This window comes from Salminus brasiliensis, chromosome 1 (assembly GCF_030463535.1).
Source record: "Salminus brasiliensis chromosome 1, fSalBra1.hap2, whole genome shotgun sequence".
In the NCBI taxonomy this organism is placed as follows: domain Eukaryota; kingdom Metazoa; phylum Chordata; class Actinopteri; order Characiformes; family Bryconidae; genus Salminus; species Salminus brasiliensis.
In genome coordinates this window covers 39,801,446-39,824,990 of record NC_132878.1, presented here as the reverse complement: position 1 = coordinate 39,824,990, position 23,545 = coordinate 39,801,446, and the positions used below count along the sequence as shown (strand labels likewise).

General features: G+C 42.4%; 1 protein-coding gene across 3 annotated transcripts; it reads left to right on the top strand.

Annotated features, from left to right (window-relative positions):
- The first annotated feature begins 607 nt into the window (after positions 1-607).
- Positions 608-22,750, top strand: dspb (desmoplakin b). 3 transcript variants are annotated; one of them, XM_072679361.1, is made up of 24 exons: positions 608-942; positions 4,911-5,004; positions 5,579-5,712; positions 6,323-6,473; positions 8,494-8,619; positions 8,856-8,915; positions 9,034-9,201; positions 9,726-9,830; positions 9,921-10,016; positions 10,475-10,600; positions 10,752-10,904; positions 11,053-11,207; positions 11,426-11,552; positions 12,573-12,759; positions 12,958-13,184; positions 13,633-13,811; positions 13,896-14,034; positions 14,135-14,328; positions 14,450-14,612; positions 16,162-16,245; positions 16,412-16,519; positions 16,630-16,728; positions 16,851-18,677; positions 18,959-22,750. In XM_072679361.1, the coding sequence occupies exons 1-24, from the start codon at positions 767-769 to the stop codon at positions 22,205-22,207; spliced, it is 8,127 nt and encodes a 2,708-aa protein (XP_072535462.1). In that variant the 5' UTR covers positions 608-766; the 3' UTR covers positions 22,208-22,750. The 3 variants fall into 3 exon arrangements, with proteins under 3 accessions (XP_072535462.1, XP_072535480.1, XP_072535471.1); XM_072679379.1 differs by having other exon boundaries at positions 609-942; positions 16,851-17,348; XM_072679370.1 differs by lacking the exon at positions 5,579-5,712 and having other exon boundaries at positions 784-942.
- Positions 22,751-23,545: the final 795 nt, after the last annotated feature.

Below are 23,545 nucleotides of genomic sequence, written 5' to 3'. Positions count from 1 at the left end.
CACACAACAAAAGCCATAGTCCATAGATTTGTGATTGGTTCTGTTTTACCCCAAATGATCCCAAATACAGAAGAAAAGTGACCAAAGATCTTCGTATGCTCATCGCTGTCATGCTAAAAATCTTTGTATCTCCATTTTTGCCATTTTCTTTTACATAATTTGAATGATCATTTGAATGGTTGTCATTTCTTACAGAATAACATGTAGTAATACACTATTTTTGCACTGACTTTAAGTTTTTCCCCCTTCTCCTGTAAAGTGGGAGAATTTGGAGATAAGAGGTTTTTGCTGCTATGGTTCTGCTCGAGTCGTTATTTGTCAGAGGCAGCAGTACTTCTACTGGATGTGCTGTGGATGTGTGTGGCTTCTCCCTCCACCACTGCAGAATCGTCCACTTGTTAGGCAGAGGCGGGTTCTCCTCTCAGCACTCAGTCTCGGGACTGGCTCTCGGCGCCCTCCCCTCTTCGTTACGATTGGACAGTAGTTTAAATACTCACGCTCAGCCCATTGTCAAACAGTCCTCCCAGCCAATCCTAGAGCAGCAGGCTGAGTTTCTCGGGAGAAAACCACAGCGCGTCCCTCAAAGTGAGCTCGCGGGTCTTCCGTGTGTGTGCTGTGCAGTGCGTGCCGCTGGGGCGCTCGAGAGCTGGTTGCTATGCGGAGTTTCAGTCTCGGTCACTCGACGCTTTTCTCCGGATACCTGTGGATCTAAACTTCACCAGCTAGACTGAACTCGCTTCGCTTCGGCGAAGTTTCGGACGGAGTCATGAGTCTGTACGGTTCACAGCGGGGGCTGCCGACGATGAGCCGGCGGACGGGCTCACGGAGCGACCTGGCCGGGGGAAGCGGGGGCAGCTATCAGCTAGTCCACAGCGGTAATGGATACACGCAGGAGTTCACGGAGGAGCAGAGCTTCAGCTTCCCCAGAGGATCTGTGCAGGCGTAAGTAGCCAACTAACTAACTAACTAACTGCTCTCCAACAGAGGAGGAAGATTAACTGTTGCTAAACAAACTATTTTGGTAGGAGTAAAAAAAATACACAATTAAAAAAAAAAAGCAATGTGTCGAGTTTCCCCACAGAGCTGCTGTGTATTCGCCTATCTACAGGATAATGAGGTTAAGCGTCTTGTTTTACTCTCTTTTAGTGAATTACTAAGCTATTTTCTAACCTGACACTAATTCAAATTAATAAAGTAATTAAAAAATATATAATGATATAATTAATTGGCGTAGATGTAGGTTTGTGTGCATGCAGGCTGAAACACGCAGTCTTGTTTTATGGGGTTGACTGGTGTGCTGTCTGCACAGCGCGTGCATGTACCCACCAAGGTTTGGCAGACGGTGCAACCATGCAGTCTCCTGTGTGTGACCATTGCATGTGCAGTGAGCCTCACACACTCCATTTTAAGGAGGTGTTTTCAGGGGGAATGCTACACTATAAACACATACAGTGGCATGCAAAAGTAAGTTCTGTTTCTGTAAGTAGTTAAGTGAATAGAAGTACTTAAACACCCCCTTTGGCTTGTAAACACTTTTTTTTTTTGAGTCTTTCAATTCTTGTTTGGGGTTTTCCCTTTTTTCCCTTGCAAAATGCTGTAGTTTTGTGAGGTTCATGGGCTGTCTTGCATACACAATCTTATGAGCTCTGTATGTCTGATTTTTTTTAAATGATGTCTGTGTTAAGGGGACTGTGACAGCCATGGTGAAACCTAAAATTTCTTGAAGGTCTTTTGCAGTCTTTCTAGCAATCTTCCAAAGCAGTCTTCTGTTTTTGTTTGTTTGGTTGGTTTTTATTTTCTTGGTTTTCCAAACCTCAACTTGATCTCCACTTTTCCTGTTAACTGACATCCCGTTATTATGAACTATGTGAAACAGCTACCCAAAAAATCTTCTTATAGCCTTTACCTACTTTGTGGGAATCCGTTATTTTAATTGATGGCAGGGGCAGCTGCTTAGAGGAGCCCATGGCTGCTAGGCGTTGGAGTCATACCTTAAACAAGCGCTAACAATTGAATTAAGGTCTGAGACCTTGGTAAAACGTTTGAGATTAAAGCAACACCGTCGAGCCTATTTACATTAAAATACCTGAAAAGTGTGGTGCTCCATTAATTTGTAATAAGGAAAGTGGCATCTGTCATTGGTGCTTTGGGCTTGGCATGCTGTTAACTGCACTGTGTAACTTGTGCGAGAACTGTGTAACTCTGCATAACCTGCATCATATTACTTTGCTGCAACAGTCCACATGCTTCTTTTCACTTTCTGTATAGTGGTGGTTTACCCACCCCAACTGAATTACCCATCCCAACTGTGGTCCATGAACAGCGATGTTTAGCCAGGAACGTCTAGCTGACTGAGACTTAAAGCACACCTGTTTAGAGATAAAGACTCACACCTGGGAGCACAGAGTTGAGAGGATGGTCTTAGGAGTGTTTTTCACTGTTTTCAGGCACTGCTTCATCCAGGTTTGCTAGCTTTCCCTCTTCGTTGAACTTAGCATGTCTTTAAATTTGCAAATACAGTGGGCGTCTTCCCCCACCTGCTTTCGGACTGGACTTCATTAAGTCTCTTCTGTAAAGAAGCTCTGAATTCCTGCTCTTTTTTGTTTTGTTTTGACAGCATTGTCACTGAACGCCAACACTGCCACTCAGTCAGTCTTTTTGCCACTCTGGGTGTGGCTGTAGTGACTCCCGCCACCTGTCACATCACATGCATTCCCTCTATTCTACTTTATGCTGCTTTCAATTTCGTTCGGTGCCCAAACCTGTGCATGAGGCTCTTCCTGTTTTTCTTTATTTTATGATATAAAACAGTAATTTTCTTTAAATATTGGCAAATGTTTCATCTTTAACTTTGTCTTTTGGAGGTCAGTTAATCTTCTACTTTTTGATCTATTCGTAGTTGGTGCCCAAATGTTTGCATGCCACTGTTTTCTTTTTTAAAAAAGTGATTTTTAAATACTCCACTTTGCCTTTTGTCTGTTTCCTCGTGGTTTTGATATATTAAACCTCCATTCCACTGGACATTCATGCACTCCAAGCCCCTTTGTGTAGTCTGCATGGACCACTGATGATATGTTCAGTGATGTCAGAGGTGTTTGCATTCAGACACTTCCTGGAATTTAAAACAGCGCCTGCACTTCAGTCCACTGGAAAGGATAGGAAATACCGAGCCTAGATATGATCAAATCACTCTATTCTGTTTCATGGCTCTTACTAATCAGGTACTGCGACGATAGTGCCAGCATTTTACGTCTTGATGATCCAATGACAGATAATCAAAAGACTGTGCAATCAATCTCATGAGCAATCTCAGAACTGTTATTGTCAAAGAAGGACAGACAATTGAATGATCTTTTCATCATGCACAATTAAATGCAAATCATCTGCTAGTCATTTGTTCAAAAATACAAGAGATCATAGATATTATTGGTCACGGCTTTTCTTTAATAGCATGCCTGTTTGCTAGCAATTCAGCCTCACTGTTTTTTACTGTATTGTCATGAGTACTGTACTTGCATAAGTGCTATTTTCTGCTACATTTAATGCTAGTCTTCTACATGAATGTAGGGTACATTTTAACGTATTGGTCGGACTTTGTTTATAAGCTTACCAATTTACTACAGTTGTAAAAGAAAATGCATGTTGCACTTCTCGGTTACATGTCAACTGTATTTATATGGCAGCAGATATTGTGGTGTTGGTTGGGGGAGAATGTGTGCAGAGTGTGCAAATACTATTGCCTCCACTCATCCAAGAAGAATTTGGCTTCACTGGTTCAGCATTTCCTGTAAATCATGCAGCAGTCAGTCATGGGCTGTTTGGGCAGGGGGTAGCCTGGTTAATGCAGTGAATAAAGGGAAACACAGTCAAGAAAATGTCTTGAAATTGACATTAAAAGGTGCTCTAGACCGCATTTATTCAGTTTATTTACAACCCTGTTATTTTGGCTCGAATGAAATGAAACACACTGATCTTTCTTTCAGGGTGGACTTGTTCTTTTATGGTGCCTGTTTCAGTCACTGCAACAGCCCATGTCCCCTTAACGTGATGTCTGTTCAACATGTGAAGAACTATTCCTAAGTCTTACATGATAGTGTTGTTGGTCCTCTCTGTGTCCTCTCGGTTTGCAATTAGCAGCTTCCTCTAGAGATTCTGGTAGGTTTAGCTTTTGGCCTACCACCTGCTTGGATCACTGGCTCTCTTTGCAGCTATTGTGCACAGCTAGTGCAGACCTCTCAAGGACACCCGCAGGGCTTTATTTTTTATTTTTTTATTATTATTTTTTTTCTCCTCCTTCTTCAATCGGCCCTCCTTTGGCAGGTTCTTCGCCTGGTCGGCTAGCGTTACCATTTTTTCTTTGTAGCCCTACTTCCATATTTTACTGAAGTAACTGTTGTGTTTAGCCTTCAAACTGCCTAAACAGCCTTCAACTGTTTGATGTACGCAGTATGCCGCTTCCTTATACCGAACATTATTCAACTATGCCAAGATAAATACAGTTGTTTGTTGGCTTTATAACATTCTCTGTACTGCCCGAAAGGGTATCCACATTGTTTCTTATTAATAGCATTTGTGCTCATTACACAACTTTTCTTGAGGCGAATATGTCTATGTGAACGGTTTGTTATGAATGTGTGATGTTGCTAAAATATAATAAAATAACCACTTTCTTTGGGAGCACGTTTGGATTTCATGTTAATGAAAAAGTTGATGATGGTTTTTTTTTGTAACTTTATGAAAATGTCTTTCAACAAATTAATAAAATTAGGTAATGTCTTTTTTTATTATGCACTTGTCTAGAAGTACTAATGATACTGATAAGTGTATATAATTGATCATAACAATTAAATATTTGTGTTTGTTGCTAGTCCCTAAATGATCTAACTGACCCCAATCCCTTTGTCCTGTAGCCCCTCCCCCAAGGTTATCATCCACCAGAGAGCTTCCATTCTCAAGGGCCAGTGCCAAGAGTTTCTGCGTAAAGCAGAGTTTATCCTACAAATGGTGAGTATAGAACATGACAAAAAAAAGAATAAAATTATAGGCTATTTTTTACAATAAACACTAGCACAGCGACTGAGTTCCAGAGAAAGTGTTGGATGGCCAAGACGTCCCCTCTATAAAAGCTTTTATTGCAGTGAAGTATGATGTGAATTAGCGTGGTGTTTTTTATTGTGTGTGTTTGGTGTGATGGTGCTACAACAACGTTCCTTTGTACTGTCTGGGTGGTGTTTTATTGTAGGCAGACGTTGGGGCAAAGTATACTAATGTAATAAACTGTTGGTTTACTGTGTGAGGCTGTAGGCTAGGCCTACACTGTGTGTAGTGAGACAGTAAGTTCTGTGTTGGTGTAACTGTTGTTACTGCAGACTTGGTGTCACATTACCTTGTGATTGTTCTGCAACTGTGCTGTAGTAGGCTGCCTCCCGAGTTTCAGTGTGTGCTATTGTAAGCTGGCAGATTTGTTATCGTGTGATGCTTTAGACTGTTGGGAGAACTGTTCTTATAGGGAACTGTGTTCATACTTACTGTAGGCTGACCACTGTGTTCACTGAGTGTCTCCATGCTGGTGTTGTAGGGCGCAGATGGAGGACGGGGTGCATCAGAGGTGGAGCACTGCATGGCCTCTGCCAGAGAGATCATTGAGCAGCTCAAGGGCCTCGCTGTGGAGCTGAGAAACATGGGGCAGTCCAGTGACAGTGTGCTCATCAGGTTAGATATAACACACACAGAGACATGAAGATACATGCACACATACAGATGGGTGACGAACTAAATGGTGAAGAAGCTTCCAGACAGGATAAACTCCATATTCTGCTTAAGTGGGTTAGCGTGTGTGTGTGGCGTACAACAAGAGGACAGTGCAGGTTTAATGAGTATGAAAGAAAATTATGTTTATTGTATGAAATGCTTTTGGACAAGTGTGTTAGTATTCTCTACCTCATTAAAACGCCAACTGAGAAACATCTTTTGGGGTTTCAGAGGCTTCTAAACTTGAGCCATTCTGCACTAATTTTGGCCCAGCACTTTAATAAGATCGTCACTCTTCTGTACATCCCTGTGTGCTTCTAAACTTTTTTTTATAAATGTATGAATATGAATAATATTATAATTAATAATAATTATAACATTATTATTAAAACAAGATTTTAATAATTAATAATTATAATATTGTTATGCTAAATTTTTCCTCAAGCACCAGCTGTTAGTCATTAGTACAGTTGTATATAGACAATAAGGTGATTTTATTTTGATGTATTTATTTATTTATTTGGATTCTGTGAAACTGTATACCAAGGGTTCTCTCTTTCTGTTTGTGTAGTGTGGAACAGTGTACGGAGCAGCTGAGAGCAGTGCACATGGCTGTGGGTGGCTCTCTTCAGAGGAAGACCAGAGGCAGCAGAGGAAGTGCAGGTTGGGATGACCCTGGCAGAAGCTTCCATGATGCAATTGCCTGGATCACCCAACAGAAGGTAAACAAGATATACCAGCTATAGGGATGGAGATTTGAATATGCAAATGATTTGGATTTATTTTCCTTAACATTGTGTGAAATGACATTTTTATATTAGAATATGTATTTAATGTCTTATTTTGTAAGGTTTTTTGTTTTTGATTTTGTTTTGTTTTTTTTAACTGCAAAAAGAACTACAGAAACTTTGGTAATGTGTAATAAGGGTAATAAATGTGTGCTAAAATTCCCACCCCCAGCCAGCAGCAGCATGTCTTTCTGGGGAGTAACAGTCATATTCTTTTCACAGTCAGAGAAAACAAAATAAGGGAGGTACAAAAAACATGGTCAGCTCAGGGCCAATGAGCTTAAAAGAATGAAAAGAGTGGTCTACCCACACTATAAAGAGCGTACTGGAGTTAAGCCGATACTGGGCACACCGCCATCACTCTGTAAAACCCAGCTCATTGCAGAACACAGGCCAGTGACAAACTGTCCAGTTATTCTCCCTCTAGTGGCAGGTGTGTTCTATGAAAATATGCCAATTTTTGTTTCACCCTTTTGCCTGCTTCCTTTCATGAAGACTCCAGCCAAAAACGCTGGAGCAGCAGGGGTCGAAAGCATTCAAACATTCCGCTCTGCACAAAAATTGCAGCGTGCCCCCAAGCATGCATACAAACCACCCCATTGAGCAACTGGGCCTGAAAGTTCATTTAAAATATGCTGGTGTTCACAAAAGGGGAGCGTAAATCTCCTGAGGCAAAGAGAGGACAGGGAGAGAAAAAGTGGGACAATGGAGACCCGGGAGAGAATAAGGCAGAACAGAATGAGAAAGAAAGGCTGGCTCTTTCTCTCATCTCCATCTGGCTTCTCTTTGTGGGAGTGTCATAAATTCCTCCCTTCTTTTTGTCAAAAAGATTTACTTCTGCACACTCATTAAAGTGCCTGCTGATGTAGCTGTGAATGTTCCAGAATTACAGCCTGCCTCTCTAAAAGACTTGGACTTCAACAACAACTTGCTGTTTACACAACCAGTGTGTCGTAATGCATGAGAAACTAAGAATGTGTAATGTGTTTGCAATTGAAACAGTGTGGCTGTGCTCACTTTTATTTATTATTATTATTTTTTTAAATGCTTCCCTTGATATTGTGTGTACAATTCATGACAAAATACCTTTTTGTGAGTTTCCCAAAAGCTTTGTAATGCTAAGTATTTTTGTTATCTAGTTGTTAATGTTCATTATTTAATCAGCTTGTGTTTCTTTAGGTGGGTTTTGCCCGCAGTATAGCACACAAATGCCCAGTGGCACTAAACAGGGAAGACATCTGCATTAAACTGGAGGACAAATATTAAACATAAATTAATTTAGTTGTTTCATAATGTAGTATTATTATTATTATTATTATTATTAATAATGTTATTATTAACATAAACCTAGTGGCACTATGCCTAATGCCAGGTCTGTTTTTTTTTTTGTTTTTTTTCCCTATTTGTAGCATTTAATTATTTGTAATATTTAAATAGTAATTATGTTTCAGAATATACAGACATGTTTTTTGTAGATGTTCATTTAGAAAATCAACAGCACATGTGAATAAATACTCTACTTAAGTTACCGTTTACAAAGCTCAGTCAAAATGTATTGTCCGACCAGGCATATTCAATGAAAAGTGAAACATGTATCTCATAGAGTTAACTAACTGACATACAAATTAATCTAGAATATGGGCTCTTTAGGAGGAACAGCATTTTGCATTTGTTTATATAGTCCTCTTACTAAACTTACCAGCACACATTGGAGGGGGGGGGGGTGTTGGCAAGATATGATGAATCGAAATTATTCATGCCGCAATCATTTACATAAATATTTTCTCTTCTAAAAAATATCCTCATTAACATTCAGTTAACATTCATACATTTTCTTCTGTGAAGTTAGCACTTAGTTAAGATGGTGACCATTGTGTTTGTGTTCCTTCCTAATAACTTACACCATGTCTTTTCTTTCTTTTTTTTTTTTTTTTTTTCCTTTGTGTTTCTGTAGCGCCTGATAGAGACCTCTCTGTGGGGAGACGATGCTGCCGCCATAGACCAGCAGATAATCAGTCACAACAAATTTCATGGCTCCATCCAGAGAAGCATGGAGGTGGAACGAGCTCGAGAGGAACTGGTGAGTTCACTTGCTTGTGTGTATATATGCACACACGCTCGCACTAAAGACTCCATTAGGATCTCCCTACAAGTCTCTCTAGCTCTCTGTATCTCTCTTTCACACTCGTACCCCTACCATTATATCTATAAACATAAAACTTAGATGTGCACACATCTGGTCTAGGTAATATAATACTGAAACAGCTGTGCGGTAATGACATGCCTACCTATAAACAATCTGTTTTTCTTTTACAGAGAGAGCGAAGAGACAAGGCCAACTTGCATATGCTTGAACAGGAATGGGACAGCCTACAAGTAGGATCAAACATCTGAACAGCTAACATACCATCCATTAGATCAAGCAAAATGGATTTGTTTTTTAGCATTTGCATTCTTCGAATTCTGTATGAGGCTCTTTTTTTCACACTTGCAGAAGCAGTCATTTGCACGAAGCGCCCAGCTACGTGAGCTACAGGGCATTATTGAGGAGATCTCTCGAGAGATCATGTGGGTGAACGATCGGGAGGAGGAGGAGCTGGTGTTTGACTGGGGCAACAAAAATATTGATATCTACATCCCCAAAAAGCAGGAGAGCTACTCAGTAAGACTAATAATACGCCTTCTTTCTCCTGATCACTTTATCTCAACATGATAATAATTGTTTCTCTTGCTTGTAGATCATATAGATCTTGTCACTATCTAAACCAAACATTTTAAAGGTTTTATTTAGACAAAATTATGATTCAGCTAATCGTTTATACAGGTTGTCAGCCATGAGAGATTTGTTTTGCCGGTCCTATTCCCCTGAACTGTCATTTCTTAACATTCGGCACTTCCAAGCACATTTGAATACCCTTTAGGGAGTGTGATTACAATTGTGCAGAGGTGAAGCCTAGTGAGCGGATAGGATTTGGTGTTTTTGTACACATGCAGACAGCTGTTTGTATAAAATCTTTTATATACATGTGCGGTCATACAGATTATATGTTACATTAAACTACTATCTGGACTAAGACCTAAATTTAACCTTAACCTCAGTGACCAAAAAAATAGGGCTGCCTTTCAGTTTAAAAAAGCAGAGAGTATTAACAGAAAACACTGAAGTGTCCTTATTTTCTTCTGCAGAAGTTGATGAGTGAGTTGGAGGAGAAAGAGAAAGATCTCAATAAACTCAAGCTGAGGGTGGACAGCTTGCTGACAAACAACCACCCTGCCTCAGACAAGATTGAGGTGAGAACCTGTTGTCTTTCTGCACAGACCTTTTGTTCACACTGTCTTGCTTGTACACACTGACCCTTCAGCTCCTGTATTGGTTCTCAGGCTTACATGGAGACTCTTCAGACCCAGTGGAGCTGGCTCCTCCAGATCACCAAATGCATCCATGTTCATCTGAAAGAGAATGCAGCATACAGCCAGGTAACACACAATGCAAAAAACACCTTCACACTGGTTTACCAATGTTCTCTCATCAACTTATAGCTTTAAGACCTCAATTTTGTAGGTTGGCAACCATGAAGGAAACTCTTTATTAAAATGCAAAAGAAGGCATAGATCTATTTTGGGTGAAAGGTAGGGTGAGGGAACACTGGGAAGTAGTTTCTCAGTAGTTTAACTGTATGTCCTACTAATTATTGGACTTTTTATAAAAGTAGAAACAGCAAAACCACAATAAATTGACCAGATAATACAAAGTAAAAATGCACAAATACTGTACAAGCCATTAATAAATACTGTTAGTGCACATTTTCTTTAATTGCAATATTCTTAGATGATTGATTGAGAATTTCCCCACTGCGGGACTAATAAAGGACTATCTTATCTTGATGTTAAATAATATGGTGCTTATCACACATGTTGTTTCACCTCTCTTTTAGTTCTTTTCTGAAGCAAATGAGACTTATAGTAAACTGCAGCAACAGCATGAGACCATTCGCAAGAAATTCACCTGTGACAAAACAACACCCCTGCAAAACTTACAGGAATTGCTTAAAGACCTGGAGGTAATATTCACACTCCCACATACACCTTTCTTTTTAACCTGGAGTCAGTATTCAGTTCAGTAAACAGTAGGGTATTCATACTTAGGAATTTGAGACTTGAGGCTTTTAAGCATGACAAGGCCATTTGTTTGTGTGTGTGTGTGCACATCAGAGAGAGCGTGACCGTCTGATTGAGCGGAAGCAGCAGGTGCAGCACCTAGTAAATAAATCCAAGAGCATTGTGAGACTGAGACCAAGAAACCCAGAGGACAAAAGTAGCAGCCCTGTTATATTACAGGCTTTATGTGACTTCAGACAAGATCAGGTAAAAGACGCACACATGCATTCAATAATTTGTCTCCCTGTTGTTGGTACAGGTCTGATCGGATTTTGGCGGCTTTATAAATGTTTCTAAGCTCTACTGATTTTCGATTTTCTCTTGCTCTCGCTCGCTTTCTCTTACACAATCACAGAAGGTGATCTGTAAGGGCGACGAAGGAATTCTAAAGGATAACTCTGAGCGCAGTAAGTGGCATGTGACTGGACCTGGAGGTCTGGATATGCAGGTGCCTTCCGTCTGTCTGCTAGTGCCCCCACCCAACCCACTGTCCATCAGCCTGGCCAACAAGTATGAAAATCTTGCACACTCATTTTAAATTCTCCTACAAACTTGTTTTGTACCCCTTGTTCTAAAATGTTCTGCCCCAGTTCACGCTCTTTTTCTTGTTCTTTAGATCACATTATTAAAGTTTTGTTTGTCATAATCTTACATTTGCAAGAGCTGCTGAGTGAGTAGAGGCTGTGTGTGTGTGTGATGAATGTCACATAACAAGTGCTGCCTTGCAGGAATGAGCAGTATTATGAAGCTCTTCTGTCACTGTGGAACCAGCTGTACATCAACATAAAGAGCCTCATTTCCTGGCAGTACTGCCTTCAAGACATCAACCGCATCAACTCCCTCACAATCTCCATGGTAACTCACATGTATACTCTTATGTGACCATAAGAGCGGACTAGATCCGGACTCTGCACTGCCATGAAAACTAAGTGGAATGACTAAGCAGAATCACATACAGTGGCATGCAAAAGTTTGGGCATCCCTGTTACTGTGAATAGTTACACTGGTAGAAGATGAACTGATGGGCGTAAGCTGAAGATTATATTTATTTCAGCATTTTAAATAAAATTTGTGCTAAAATGATTATATTTGCTTTGGAAAGTTAAGGAACACCATGCAAATCAGCAACCTAGCCCTCTGAAAATGTAAATAATTGATGCCCACAAAGGAGAAAACTGTAAGTAGACGGCTGTTTTCTCAGTTCATAATATAATTTAGAATGGGAGTTAACAGGAACAGTGGAGATCAAGTTAAGGTCTGGAAGACCAAGAAAACGTTCTGAGAGAACTGCATGTAGGATTGCTGTAAAAGAAAAGTGAAGCACTTCAGGAACAAGCCAGTGGCACTGGAAACATTTTCACTAGGAGAAGGAAGAATACTGGTAAATTCAGTGCTAGCAAGATCTGGAAGCAAACTTGGAAGCATGAAATGTTTACAAGCTGTGAGGCTTTCCAAAGGCAGTGTACCTAAACCATGCACAATGACCAAACTTTGGTCCCCTTTATCTTTTTTTTTTCCTTAGAAGTCTTGCCCAAAAATTCTTCTTGGCATAGAGTGATGTGCCTTCCCAGCTGGAGAATTGATCGGCCACAAAGGAGGGCAACATTTTAGTTGCTTGCTATTCACAGCAACATGATATTGAAAGGGGTGCTCAAACTTGTCCATGCCACTATAGAAATCATAGCTGTAATAGATTATCATAGCAGTTCTCCTAGTGATGCACCATATACACAACTTCTTTAAAAGTAGAATGTGTAACAGTATATTAATGTGTTTGTTCACCATTTATGTCTTACAAAGTTTGTGTGTGTGTGTGTGTGTGTGTGTGTGTGTGTGTGTGTGTGTGTGTGTGTGTGTGTGTGTGTGTGTGTGTAGCTGGCTCAAATGCGTCCAGAGGAATACCGCAGCATCGTTAAGAGTTTGGAAACGCACTACCAAGAGTTCCAGAGGAACTGCTTGGGCTCTGAGATGTTTAAAGAGGAGGACAAGAGATCTATAGAGACCCAGTACACAGGAGCTCAGCAACACTATGACCAGCTAGTCATACAGCTACCAGCATTTTGTGAGTGTCTTTACAATACAGTGTTTATACTTTGGAAAACAACACAGACAGCTAGCCATGGTGTTCACAGCCTCATCTGAGCACATAAAAATACGTATGCAAATGCGGACAGGACCATATGGAAGTGGAATACATTAGGCATTCACATACATACAAATGCAAGCATTATGCTGCATAATAATCATCCCTGTCTTTCAGCTGCCCAGCAAGTACATAAAGAGGTGGAGGTTGATGCTGTAGTTATGACGACAATACCGATAAGTCATCAGAGTCGTAAGGTTTCACATGGTGTGAACTTTCTTGGTGAACTGCACGCTCTGCTGCTGAAGCTGGAAGCCACAGAGTCAGCCCTGTCCACTCACCTGCACGTCCCTCTGGGACAGGATGGCCTGGCACAGTGTTCCACCCACATCACTCGCACACAGGTACACACATACACATGGTATCCCAGACAAACTAATGATAAACCCTTGCAACACGTTTGTTTGTTTGTTTTCCTCCCTTCCTCATGAGAACGAAAATCATAAATAGGCAACAAGGAGGTGAAACTAGCATCCTATTTACTAGTTTCTAAGTCTCACGCCAGGCTGCTTCCTACTGATTGACATAGAATTACTCAAATACATTCTGTCTAATGCTACACACTAGCAGAATTGCCTTTGCAGATTTATCGCTGACCTAGGCTGTGTTCTACAAAGCCAGTCCTGTTAAAGCTTTTGTGGATACTTGACAGTCCATTGTGTCTACAATTGATTATAAAAGAAGGAAATCTGCAGAGGTAAATTCATTTTAAAGGCACTGTACATACCATGACCAATTACTTGTTTTCGTGTGTGTGTGTGTGTGTGTGTGTGTGTGTGTGTGTGTGTGTAGGCAGTGCAGAAGGATGTGGAGACACTGAGGGCACAGTTTCTGAAGCTAAAGGAACAAGTGCAAGGAGAACTAGAGGACATGACAGACACAGATAAAGCTCAGTTTCTACGCAGCCAACTCGACCTCATCAATCAGAGACTGGACAGGCTTGGCTCTCACACTAACACTTATCTATTAAGGTAAAAAAAAATGCATGCAAGCCCGTTTTCCAAATGCTGCTTTGTTTGTACAAAAGTCAAAGTCTCCTTCACTTTTGCCATCAGGTCCAAATCAATAAAGGCTCTGCTGCAGGCCTTACTACAGGCAGAGGATGTGGTGAAGGTTTATGAAGCTCGACTCACCGAGAAAGATACCACGTCACTGGACCCAGCTGAAGTCCAAGCATACCAGAGCACTCTGAGGGTATTGAAAATGAAATCTGAATTATTCTTAAATGACTTGTGTGTGTTTAGGATGATTCCTATATTTAACAAATTTATGATACTTTTGTCTTGTCTTATAGATTATGCGGGCAGAGCTTGAGCAGAAAGAGAGTGTGTTGGCTTCACTGCATGCTGAATTAAACAAGGTCAATCAGTACAATGAACAAATTTATCATCCCTGTCAAAAATGTGATGTTGAGGTATGCCAATACGCTGAGCATGCGAAGCTGCTGTCTGAGCGTTGCAAACGCATTCAAACCCAGATTAACAGCAGGTAAGACACTCCCTTTTTAATATCCATTTTGCTTTCAGCCTTTTTTTAAAGAGCTATGCAGTCTGATGGAGAGAGCACATTCTATATATTTTTGTTTGTTTTTTTTTTTCCTTTCTGCCAGATTGAGTGATCTGGACTCATATCTACAGCAGCTACTGCAGTATCTGCATTCTAGCTCGACTTTCGGTACCTGGATTGATGAGACTAGAGGCCGTGTAGATGCACAGCAGACCTCCAAGACAGATGACATCACAGTCCTCACCAGACTCCTTAACCAGCAGAAAGTATGTAAACTCCCAGTTTATTGCAGTCAAATCACCGCTACAGTGGGGGGAAAAAAGTATTTAGTCAGTCACCAATTGTGCAAGTTCTCCCGCTTAAAAAAATGAGAGAGGCCTGTAATTGACATCATAGGTAGACCTCAACTATGAGAGACAAAATGAGAAAAAAAATCACATTGTCTGATTTTTAAAGAATTTACTTGCAAATAATGGTGGAAAATAAGTATTTGGTCACCTACAAACAAGCAAGATTTCTGGCTGTCACAGACCTGTAACTTCTTTAAGAGGCTTCTCTGTCCTCCACTCATTACTCATTATATGGCACCTGTTTGAACTCGTTAACAGTATAAAAGACACCTGCCCACAACCTCAAACAGTCACACTCCAAACTCCACTATGGTGAAGACCAAAGAGCTGTCGAATGACACCAGAAATAAAATTGTAGACCTGCACCAGGCTGAATCTGCAATAGGCAAGCAGCTTGGTGTGAAGAAATCTACTGTGGGAGCAATAATCAGAAAATGGGAGACCTACAAGACCACTGCTAATCTCCCTCGATCAGGGGCTCCATGCAAGATCTCAGCCCGTGGGGTCAAAATGATCACAAGAACAGTGAGCAAAAATCCCAGAACCACACGGGGGGACCTAGTGAATGACCTGCAGAAAGCTGGGACCAACGTTACAAAGGCTACCGTCAGTAACACACTACGCCACCAGGGACTCAGATCTTGCAGTGCCAGACGTGTTCCCCTGCTTAAGCCAGTACATATCCGTACATATACCAACTGTGAAGCATGGGGGTGGCAACATCATGCTTTGGGGCTGTTGCTCTGCAAAGGGACTAGGACGACTGGTCCGTGTACATGAAAGAATGAATGGGGCCATGTATTGTGAGATTCTGAGTGCAAACCTCCTTCCATCAGCAAGGGCATTGAAGATGAAACGTGGCTGGGTCTTTCAGCATGACAATGATCCCAAGCACACTGCCAGGGCAACAAAGGGATGGCTTTGTAAGAAGCATTTCAAGGTCCTGGAGTGGCCTAGTCAGTCTCCTGATCTCAACCCCATAGAAAACCCTTGGAAGGAGTTGAAAGTCTGTGTTGCCTGCCAACAGCCCTAAAACATCACTGATCTAGAGGAGATCTGCATGGAGGAATGGGCCAACATACCAGCAATGGTGTGTGCCAACCTTGTGAAGACTTACAGAAAATGTTTGACCTCTGTCATTGCCAACAAAGGATATATAACAAAGTATTGAGAAACTTTTGTTATTGACCAAATACTTATTTTCCACCATTATTTGCAAATAAATTCTCCGACAATGTGATTTTCTGAATTTTTTTTTTTCTCATTTTGTTTCTCATAGTTGAGGTCTACCTATGATGTCAATTACAGGCCTCTCTCATCTTTTTAAGTGGGAGAACTTGCACAATTGGTGACTGACTAAATACTTTTTTTCCCCCCACTGTATCTGGCCAGACTATAATTGAAGCAGTCAGTGAACTGTATATATCAAGTAGCATTGTTTGGTAACTTTGAATGTGTTGTTTAGGCACTGAATTCTGAGATCATGGCAAAGAGGGAGACCGTGGAGGCTGTGCATAGAGACGGTGATGCATGTGTGAATTCCATTAAGGTACAAAAATAATAAGCACCCATATATTTAAATCTGTGCCAACTTGCACTGATCATGGTCAGTGGTTTTGATTAGGTATTTTATTGAAGAAACTTTACTGTCATGAAAAGTTTGAAATAGTGATGAATACATGACTGGGATTTTTTTTTTACGTGCAAATGTATAGGGCTATGAAGTGGAGTTGGCATCTTACAGTGCTGGGCTAGAGACTCTGCTTAATATTCCTATTAAAAGAACTGTGCTACAATCGCCATCTACAGCAGTGACACAGGAGGTACATAAGTATACACTCTCAAAGTCTAGCACTTTTTTTTTTTCCTATTTTTATTTATTTATTTTTTGGGTCTTGTCTGTTTGGTTGCAAATTTTATGCTTGTGCCTCAGCTTTCCTCCTTGCACGCCCGCTACTTGGAGTTGCTTACACGTTCAAGTGATTACTGCAAGTATCTTGGCGACTCACTGAAAAACTTGGAGCAATTGAAGGTAGACAAATTTACTTTGCTAGAACCTAGGACTAGAACATTCTTTTGACCTCGTACCTGTATTTAAAAATGTATTTATATAATTTTATATTTACATTAATTTTCACTGTCTTGAATACATAGATGCGAAACACCAGGATAGATCTGCTCGAAGAGGAGTTAAAGCTTTTAAGAGCAGACATTGAAGACCGTGATGCTAAGAATACCTCACTTAAGGAGGCGCTCTCACGGTCCCAACTTCAGTTGAGTGAATCTCATGAACAACGTCTCTCGCTGGAGGAGGTCAAAAGGAGCCAGGCGATGCAGTGTAGCGCAGCACAGGAGAGCCTGAGCTCCTCTCAAAGCCATCTACAGGAGCTAATGGAGGAGCTGCAACGTGTGAAGCTGCTTTTGGAGAAGGAGAGGGCAAGCAAGAAGATTGTGGAGGAGCGGTACACCAGTCAACAGGAAGAACACGAGGAGGCCATGCGGAAAGGACAAAGACAGCTTGAAGGGGCCAATTGGGCCAAGATTGAGCTAGAGAAGACGGTGGCAGATCGCACCCGGGAGGTTGAGCGTCTGAGAAGACAGCTGGAGGAGGAGGTGCAGAACTTAAAGGAGACACAGATGGAGCTGGCTAAGGTAAGGCAGCAACACAGCATGGAAATGAGGGAGGTGAAACAGGTCTATGAGTCCCAGATCCTGGTAACACAGACCAACATTCAGAAGCTTTCGCAGCAGCGAGAGGATGACTCCTCATCCATGCGTGTGGAGCTTGACAGGCTAGAGGGGGAATGTAAGGAATTTCAGGAAGAGTTGAAAAGGCTGCGGCTGACCCTCAGTGAGGAACAGGTTCAAAGGAGACGTGTTGAAGAGCAGCTGCAGCAGCAATCGTCAGAAAGGACAGCAGAAGCCAGGAAGAAGAGTGAATTAGAGGCTCAAATAAAGCGGCTTCTCAGTGAAAAAAATACAGATGATGACAAAAGCAAGGAGATGCAAGAGAGCTTCATTAGGGAGCTGAAGGAAAAAAGCAGTGAAATTTCCAGCCTTAAACACTCGCTTGAGGAAGAGTTACGCAAGAGAAGAACTGTGGAAGCCCAGGCAGGTCACCTGGAAAAGGAATTAGCGTCCCTAAATGCTAAACACACAACCTGCAGTCAGGAGCTAATCCAGCTTCGCTCCTCACAGAAAGAGGTAACGGTCCTCCGTGTCGAGCTGGAAACCCAAGCAAACGAGAGGAGCCGGGCAGAGCAGAACATCACACGGCTTCAGGCAAAAATTCAAGAACTCCAGAAGGAGCTGAAACAGCTGGAGGGGGAGCTAGAGCAGCAAGGGCGTGTGGCCCAAGAGGAGAGTGCTAAGCGCAGGAGAATCGAAGCTCAGCTTGAGAAGACTAGCCAGGCCATGCGTGAGTACACCTCCACTTTCACGACTTTGCGGAAGAACCAGGAGGAGGCCAGCAATGAGGCCAAACAAGCAGACGAGGAGTGCAGGCGGCTGAAGGAGGCCCTTGACCGTAATCTAAAGGAGCATGGTGTCTCCAGTCAGCGTCTGGCCACGCTTGAAGCTGAAATGAAAGCTTTGAGGCTGCAGCTTGTGCAAGAGCAGGGTCGGGTTCGTGAAGCCAACCAACGATATGAAGCCCTGCATCGGAGCATGGAGGAGAAAACCCGAGCTCTAAATGAAGTGACCGCTGACACTGAGCGTCTGAAGAAGCACACAGAGAATCTGACCAAAGAGCGCCTCCACCTGGAGGAGGAGCTACGGGCCTTGCGTCTGAAACACGAAGAGCTGCAGCAAGGCAGGCGGCATGAAGATGAAGAGATGAGCTCCCAGATTAAAGCTCTTCAGCAACAGCTTCAAAACAGCCTGAGTGCCAGAGCCGAGCATGACAGCCTTGTCCAGCAACTCTCACAGGAGAGAGAAAAACTACGACTGGAGATTCAGAATATACAGAAACAAGCTAGCGAGGTATTAATTCTCTGTAGAGTGTCTGGGACTATTGTAGACTATAGTTTCACTCAAACGCTGTGTATGTTTAGCTTTAGCTTGCTGCATGCTTTTCCATGTTGTGCTGAATGCTATTGATTGCCCTTTTATCACATAATATTGCATGATTAATTCTTGCACTTGAGGATTCTTAGAAAGCTTAATTCCCATTTTAAGTGCACCCTCTGTTAGTTTTTTCTATGTTACTGATTGTATGTAAATCCATTGACCCCTAAATGATCTTCTCTTTCTCTTCTCTGCAGACTTCATCTTTGATCGAGGCTTCACAATCTCAGTGTACTAATTTACAGCAAGACCGAGATGCCCTCGTCAGGAAGATAAATACAATGGAACAGGATCTGACTCGCATGCAAAAGATTGAAGGAGAGCTCAACCGTATCAAACTATCCCTAGAGTCAGAAACACGTCTGAAAGCCCAGCTGCAGGAGGAGAATGAAAGGCTCAAGAAAGAGTTCAGCCACTGGAAAAAGCAATTCGAGACCCAGGAGGAGCGTGTGCAGAAGCATAACTCGCAGTGCAGAGTGCTAGAAGGAGAGCGCAACTCGTTGAGAACAGAGATAGAGCGCCTGCAGGCCCGATTACAGGAGGTGGAGGAGCGCTATAGACTCCAGCTTCAGGCATTGGAGCGGGAGCGCACAGATCTGCAGACTCTGAGGGATTCCTTGCAAATGGATTTGCAGAAACTACAGCAGAGAACGGATGCTGCAAATAGTTACACACAGACTGACCAGCCTGTCATCGATCCATCCACTCTAGTATTTGATGGTGTCCGCAAAAAGGTCACAGCTCAGCAACTGCATGACTGTGGTGTAATCGACAAAACCACATTGGACCACTTGGTCAAAGGTCAGAAGACTGTCGAAGATGTGGCTGTTGATATTAAGCTAAATCTCAAGGGCACAGGAGCCATTGCAGGAATAGCTGCTGGGCCTGCAGGAAACTTAACAATCACAGAGGCCAAGAGAGACCACTTGATCTCAAAAGAGAGCACCATAAAACTGTTGGAGGCTCAAGCAGCCACAGGACACATACTTGATCCCAGAGCTAATGCGAGGATGACTGTCGAAGAGGCGTATCTCAGTGGACTTCTGGATGAAGAGGATAAGGAGCAACTGCTGACTGCGGAGGCTGCCTGCATTGGATTCCGGGATCCAAACACAACCAAACTTCTATCAGCCAGCCAAGCCATTGGAAAGGGCCTGATAAATGAAGATGCAGCTATTCGTCTTTTGCAAGCACAGGAGGCAGCGGGAGGGATAATTGACCCTATTCTTAGTGTATATCTCCCTAAAGATGTCGCTATGGACCGTGGTCTGATTGATGAGAAGCTTTATCAAGCCCTGAATGCGAAACCAAACTGCTACACGGACCCTGAGACAGGGATCAGTGCTAGCTATGTCACCCTGAAGAGGCAATGCAAAGTTGATGCTAACACGGGCTTGCTCCTGCTTCCAGCCCAAGAGCAAATGATGGTACAGGGCTTACGAGGAAAGGTTTCTGTGTCTGATCTAGTCTGGGCCAAGTTGTTGGAGCCTTCAGACATTGTTCAGCTAAAAGAAGGCAAGCTGACTAGCCAGGACATCGAACATAGACTAAGAGCCTACCTGAGGGGATCCACCTGCATTGCTGGGGTCTACGATGAAGCCAACAACCGTGTCTTGCCTGTTTACCAAGCTATGAAAGAAGGACTTCTGCGGCCTGGCACCACAATGGAGCTTCTGGAGGCCCAAGCAGCTTCAGGCTTCATGATAGACCCTGTTAACAACCAGTACTACACAGTGGAGGAGGCCTGTAAAAAGCACCTGGTGGGGGTGGAGTTTAAAGACAAGCTCCTTTCTGCAGAGAGAGCAGTTACTGGATATAAAGATCCTGGGACAGACAAGATCATTTCTCTCTTTGAAGCAATTGAACGGGGTCTGATTGAGAAAGGCCATGGTATTCGCCTGCTGGAAGCCCAGATAGCCAGCGGTGGCATCATTGACCCCAAACAAAGCCACCGAATTGATGTGGATGTGGCCTATCAGAGGGGCTACTTTGGTAAAGAAATGAACCAAATTCTGAAAGATGAGGGTGATGACACAAAGGGCTTCTTTGATCCTAACACCCAGGACAATCTGACCTACCTGCAGCTGAAGAGTCGCTGTACTACAGATGAGAAAACTGGCCTTGTGCTTCTACCACTTTATGATAAGGGCAAGACCGAAACCACCCAGAAGAACACTACAAGGAAAACAAGGGTTGTGATCGTAGATCCAGATACCAATAAGGAGATGACCGTACGTGAAGCCTATGACAAGCAGCTGATTGATTATGAAACTTATCTAGAGCTTTCCAAACAAGAGAGTGAATGGGAGGAGATGACTCTTACTGCCTCAGATGGCACAAGCAAACTGGTCATCACTGATCGGAAAACAGGCCTTCAGTATGACTTGCAAGAGCTGCTTGATAAAGGGGTCATTGACCAAGACACCTTTAGCAGGTACCGCTCAGGGGCCATTACTCTTACACAGTTTGTTGAAGTCATTAACAGTAAGACCAAACTAATGAAAAAGCCCTCCAGCGCCGCCACCTCCTCCTCGTCCTCCTCCTCCTCATTTTCCTCTCAGCCAACAGTAATCAAAAGTGAAACCGTGTCAACTGTCAGAAGTACTCCCTTGCAGCCACGTCCTTCTTCTCCAAACTCCCTGAAGCACATTTCTAGCATGTCCATTACATTGACAACAGCTGGAGAGTCTGATGAGCAGACTCCAGTTGGGGCCATCTTTGACACAGAAAAGTTGGAGAAGGTCAGTATCCATCAAGCAGTGAGGCGCGGTCTTGTGGACTCCATCACGGCTCAGAGACTGCTAGAGGCTCAAGCCTGCACTGGCGGCATTGTAAACCCAGAAAATGGTGGTCGCATCTCCGTTCAGGAAGCTACCCGGCTTGGCATAATCGATGACGACTTGGCTAACCGACTGAAACCAGCTCAGAAGGCCTACCTTGGCTTTGAGGATTTAAAGACCAAGAAGAAAATGTCAGCAGCTGAAGCGGTAAAGGAAAAATGGCTGCCATATGAGGCTGGGCAGCGCTTCCTTGAATATCAGTTTTTGACCGGAGGCTTGTATGATCCAGAACGTGGCCGAAAACTCACTCTTGATGAGTCTTTACACTTGGGATGGCTGGATGGAAGAGCAGCGCAGAAGCTTCTGGAAACGCGGCACCACCCCAAGGCACTGACCTGCCCCAAGACTAAGCTGAGGATTTCCTACAAGGAAGCCATGGATGCCTGTATGTTGGAAGAGAAAACAGGGGTACGCATGCTTCCTGCAGCCGCCACATCCTCGCATGGTATCAGCAGCCCCTATAACACACAACCGAGTTCCGCTCCAGGCTCCCGGAGCGGCTCCCGCAGAGGCAGCGTGGACCACACTTTCTCAACTTCATCTTCGTCCAGATACAGCAGCTTCAGCTTCAGCAGAACTTCTTTTAGCACCAGGTCTCTGTCCTAGGAAAGCCACCATATATACAGGCTACCAGCTGTAATTCACTAAACCAGAGGATGAACTAATTTCTGATACAAATGATGAAAATTAATTCATAGATAGGATGTAAGCTGATGCCTGAGAGTAACGCTTTCTTTTCTATACCTTCACGTACGTGAAAATGCCTAGTCAAGATCATGTCTAGTCAGTATCCTCAAACTGTTTTGATAAATCATCTTTCACATGAATATCTTGGGATTATTAGCTGATGTGAGCTTTTCAGTTAGATTATATTGCAAGTATTAAAGAGTGGGCTTAAGGATTTCTTTTGAGAAAAGCAATGCTTTTGTATTTCTGAGGTGGTGTGGGTAGTGAGGATGTAAGGAATTACAGTGTAGTGCCTTTACCAGGTTAGACTGGGTAATGAGTGTTCATAATGCTACATGGTTCAGAATAGGGAGACGGTTTCAAGTGCCTTTCTTACCTTTCTACTCAACATTGACTGTTTTAACACTGTTGCTTACTCCTCCTATATCTTTGAATAAAGAAATAAAATGTGAATCATTACAACTTTGGTGTTTTTGCCTGCATATTTGAAAATGTTCTCCGGTATGAATCTTTAGTTTCACTTGTGCTCTCCAGTGAATTTGCTGAGAAAAGAGTGTAAGGTAATCCATGTTTTTCTTATATTTGTGATCATGGGAAAATAGCTGTTGTTATCCTGAGATCATGGAAGTAAGTTATAAAACTTCAGAAAAAAAGACTTACGACCTAGCCTGATTTTAAGACAGTCCTTTATGCTTGGTAAAAATACTTTAAGATTTATTACAAACTAAGTGACTGTCCTGTCCTGCGCTGTACTCTACTCATGGTCACATCCACACACACACACATACAGCAAAGCGCTCAGTATTAGTTCTCAACATGTAGACTTCACACCCTGAAGAGTTGAAGCTGTTCTGAGGGCAGAAGGAGGTCCAACCCAATGTTGTGCTACCCAATGTGTTTCTACTAATGTGCTGGTAATAATTTACAGACCTACACTCCCCAAATACAAAGGTTTTGGCCCAAATCACATACCCCCACACTTGTGGTGTATATCAATAAGTGTGAATAAATAAAAAATAAAATAAAATAAAATAAATTCCACCTAGTGCACTTTTTAGAGTAGTAAGTAAAGGTGTGTGTGTGTGTGTGTGTGTGTGTGTGTAAACGACCCTACAGCACAGAAACCAAAAATAATTTAAAAAAAAATTTTTTTTATTAAAATTATTATTATTTACCCCACATAAATTTGCTTCGTGTTTTTTTGCAGAGAGATTGCATTTATTTTATTAGCTTTTAACAGGCGTTTTGATATCAATG

Coding starts and splice junctions, on each gene's coding strand:
- dspb (XM_072679361.1), top strand. CDS start 767: ATGAGTCTGTACGGTTCACAGCGGGGGCTGCCGACGATGAGCCGGCGG. Junction 5,713..6,322: donor AGTGACAGTGTGCTCATCAG/GTTAGATATAAC, acceptor CTGTTTGTGTAG/TGTGGAACAGTGTACGGAGC. Junction 8,620..8,855: donor AACGAGCTCGAGAGGAACTG/GTGAGTTCACTT, acceptor TTTCTTTTACAG/AGAGAGCGAAGAGACAAGGC.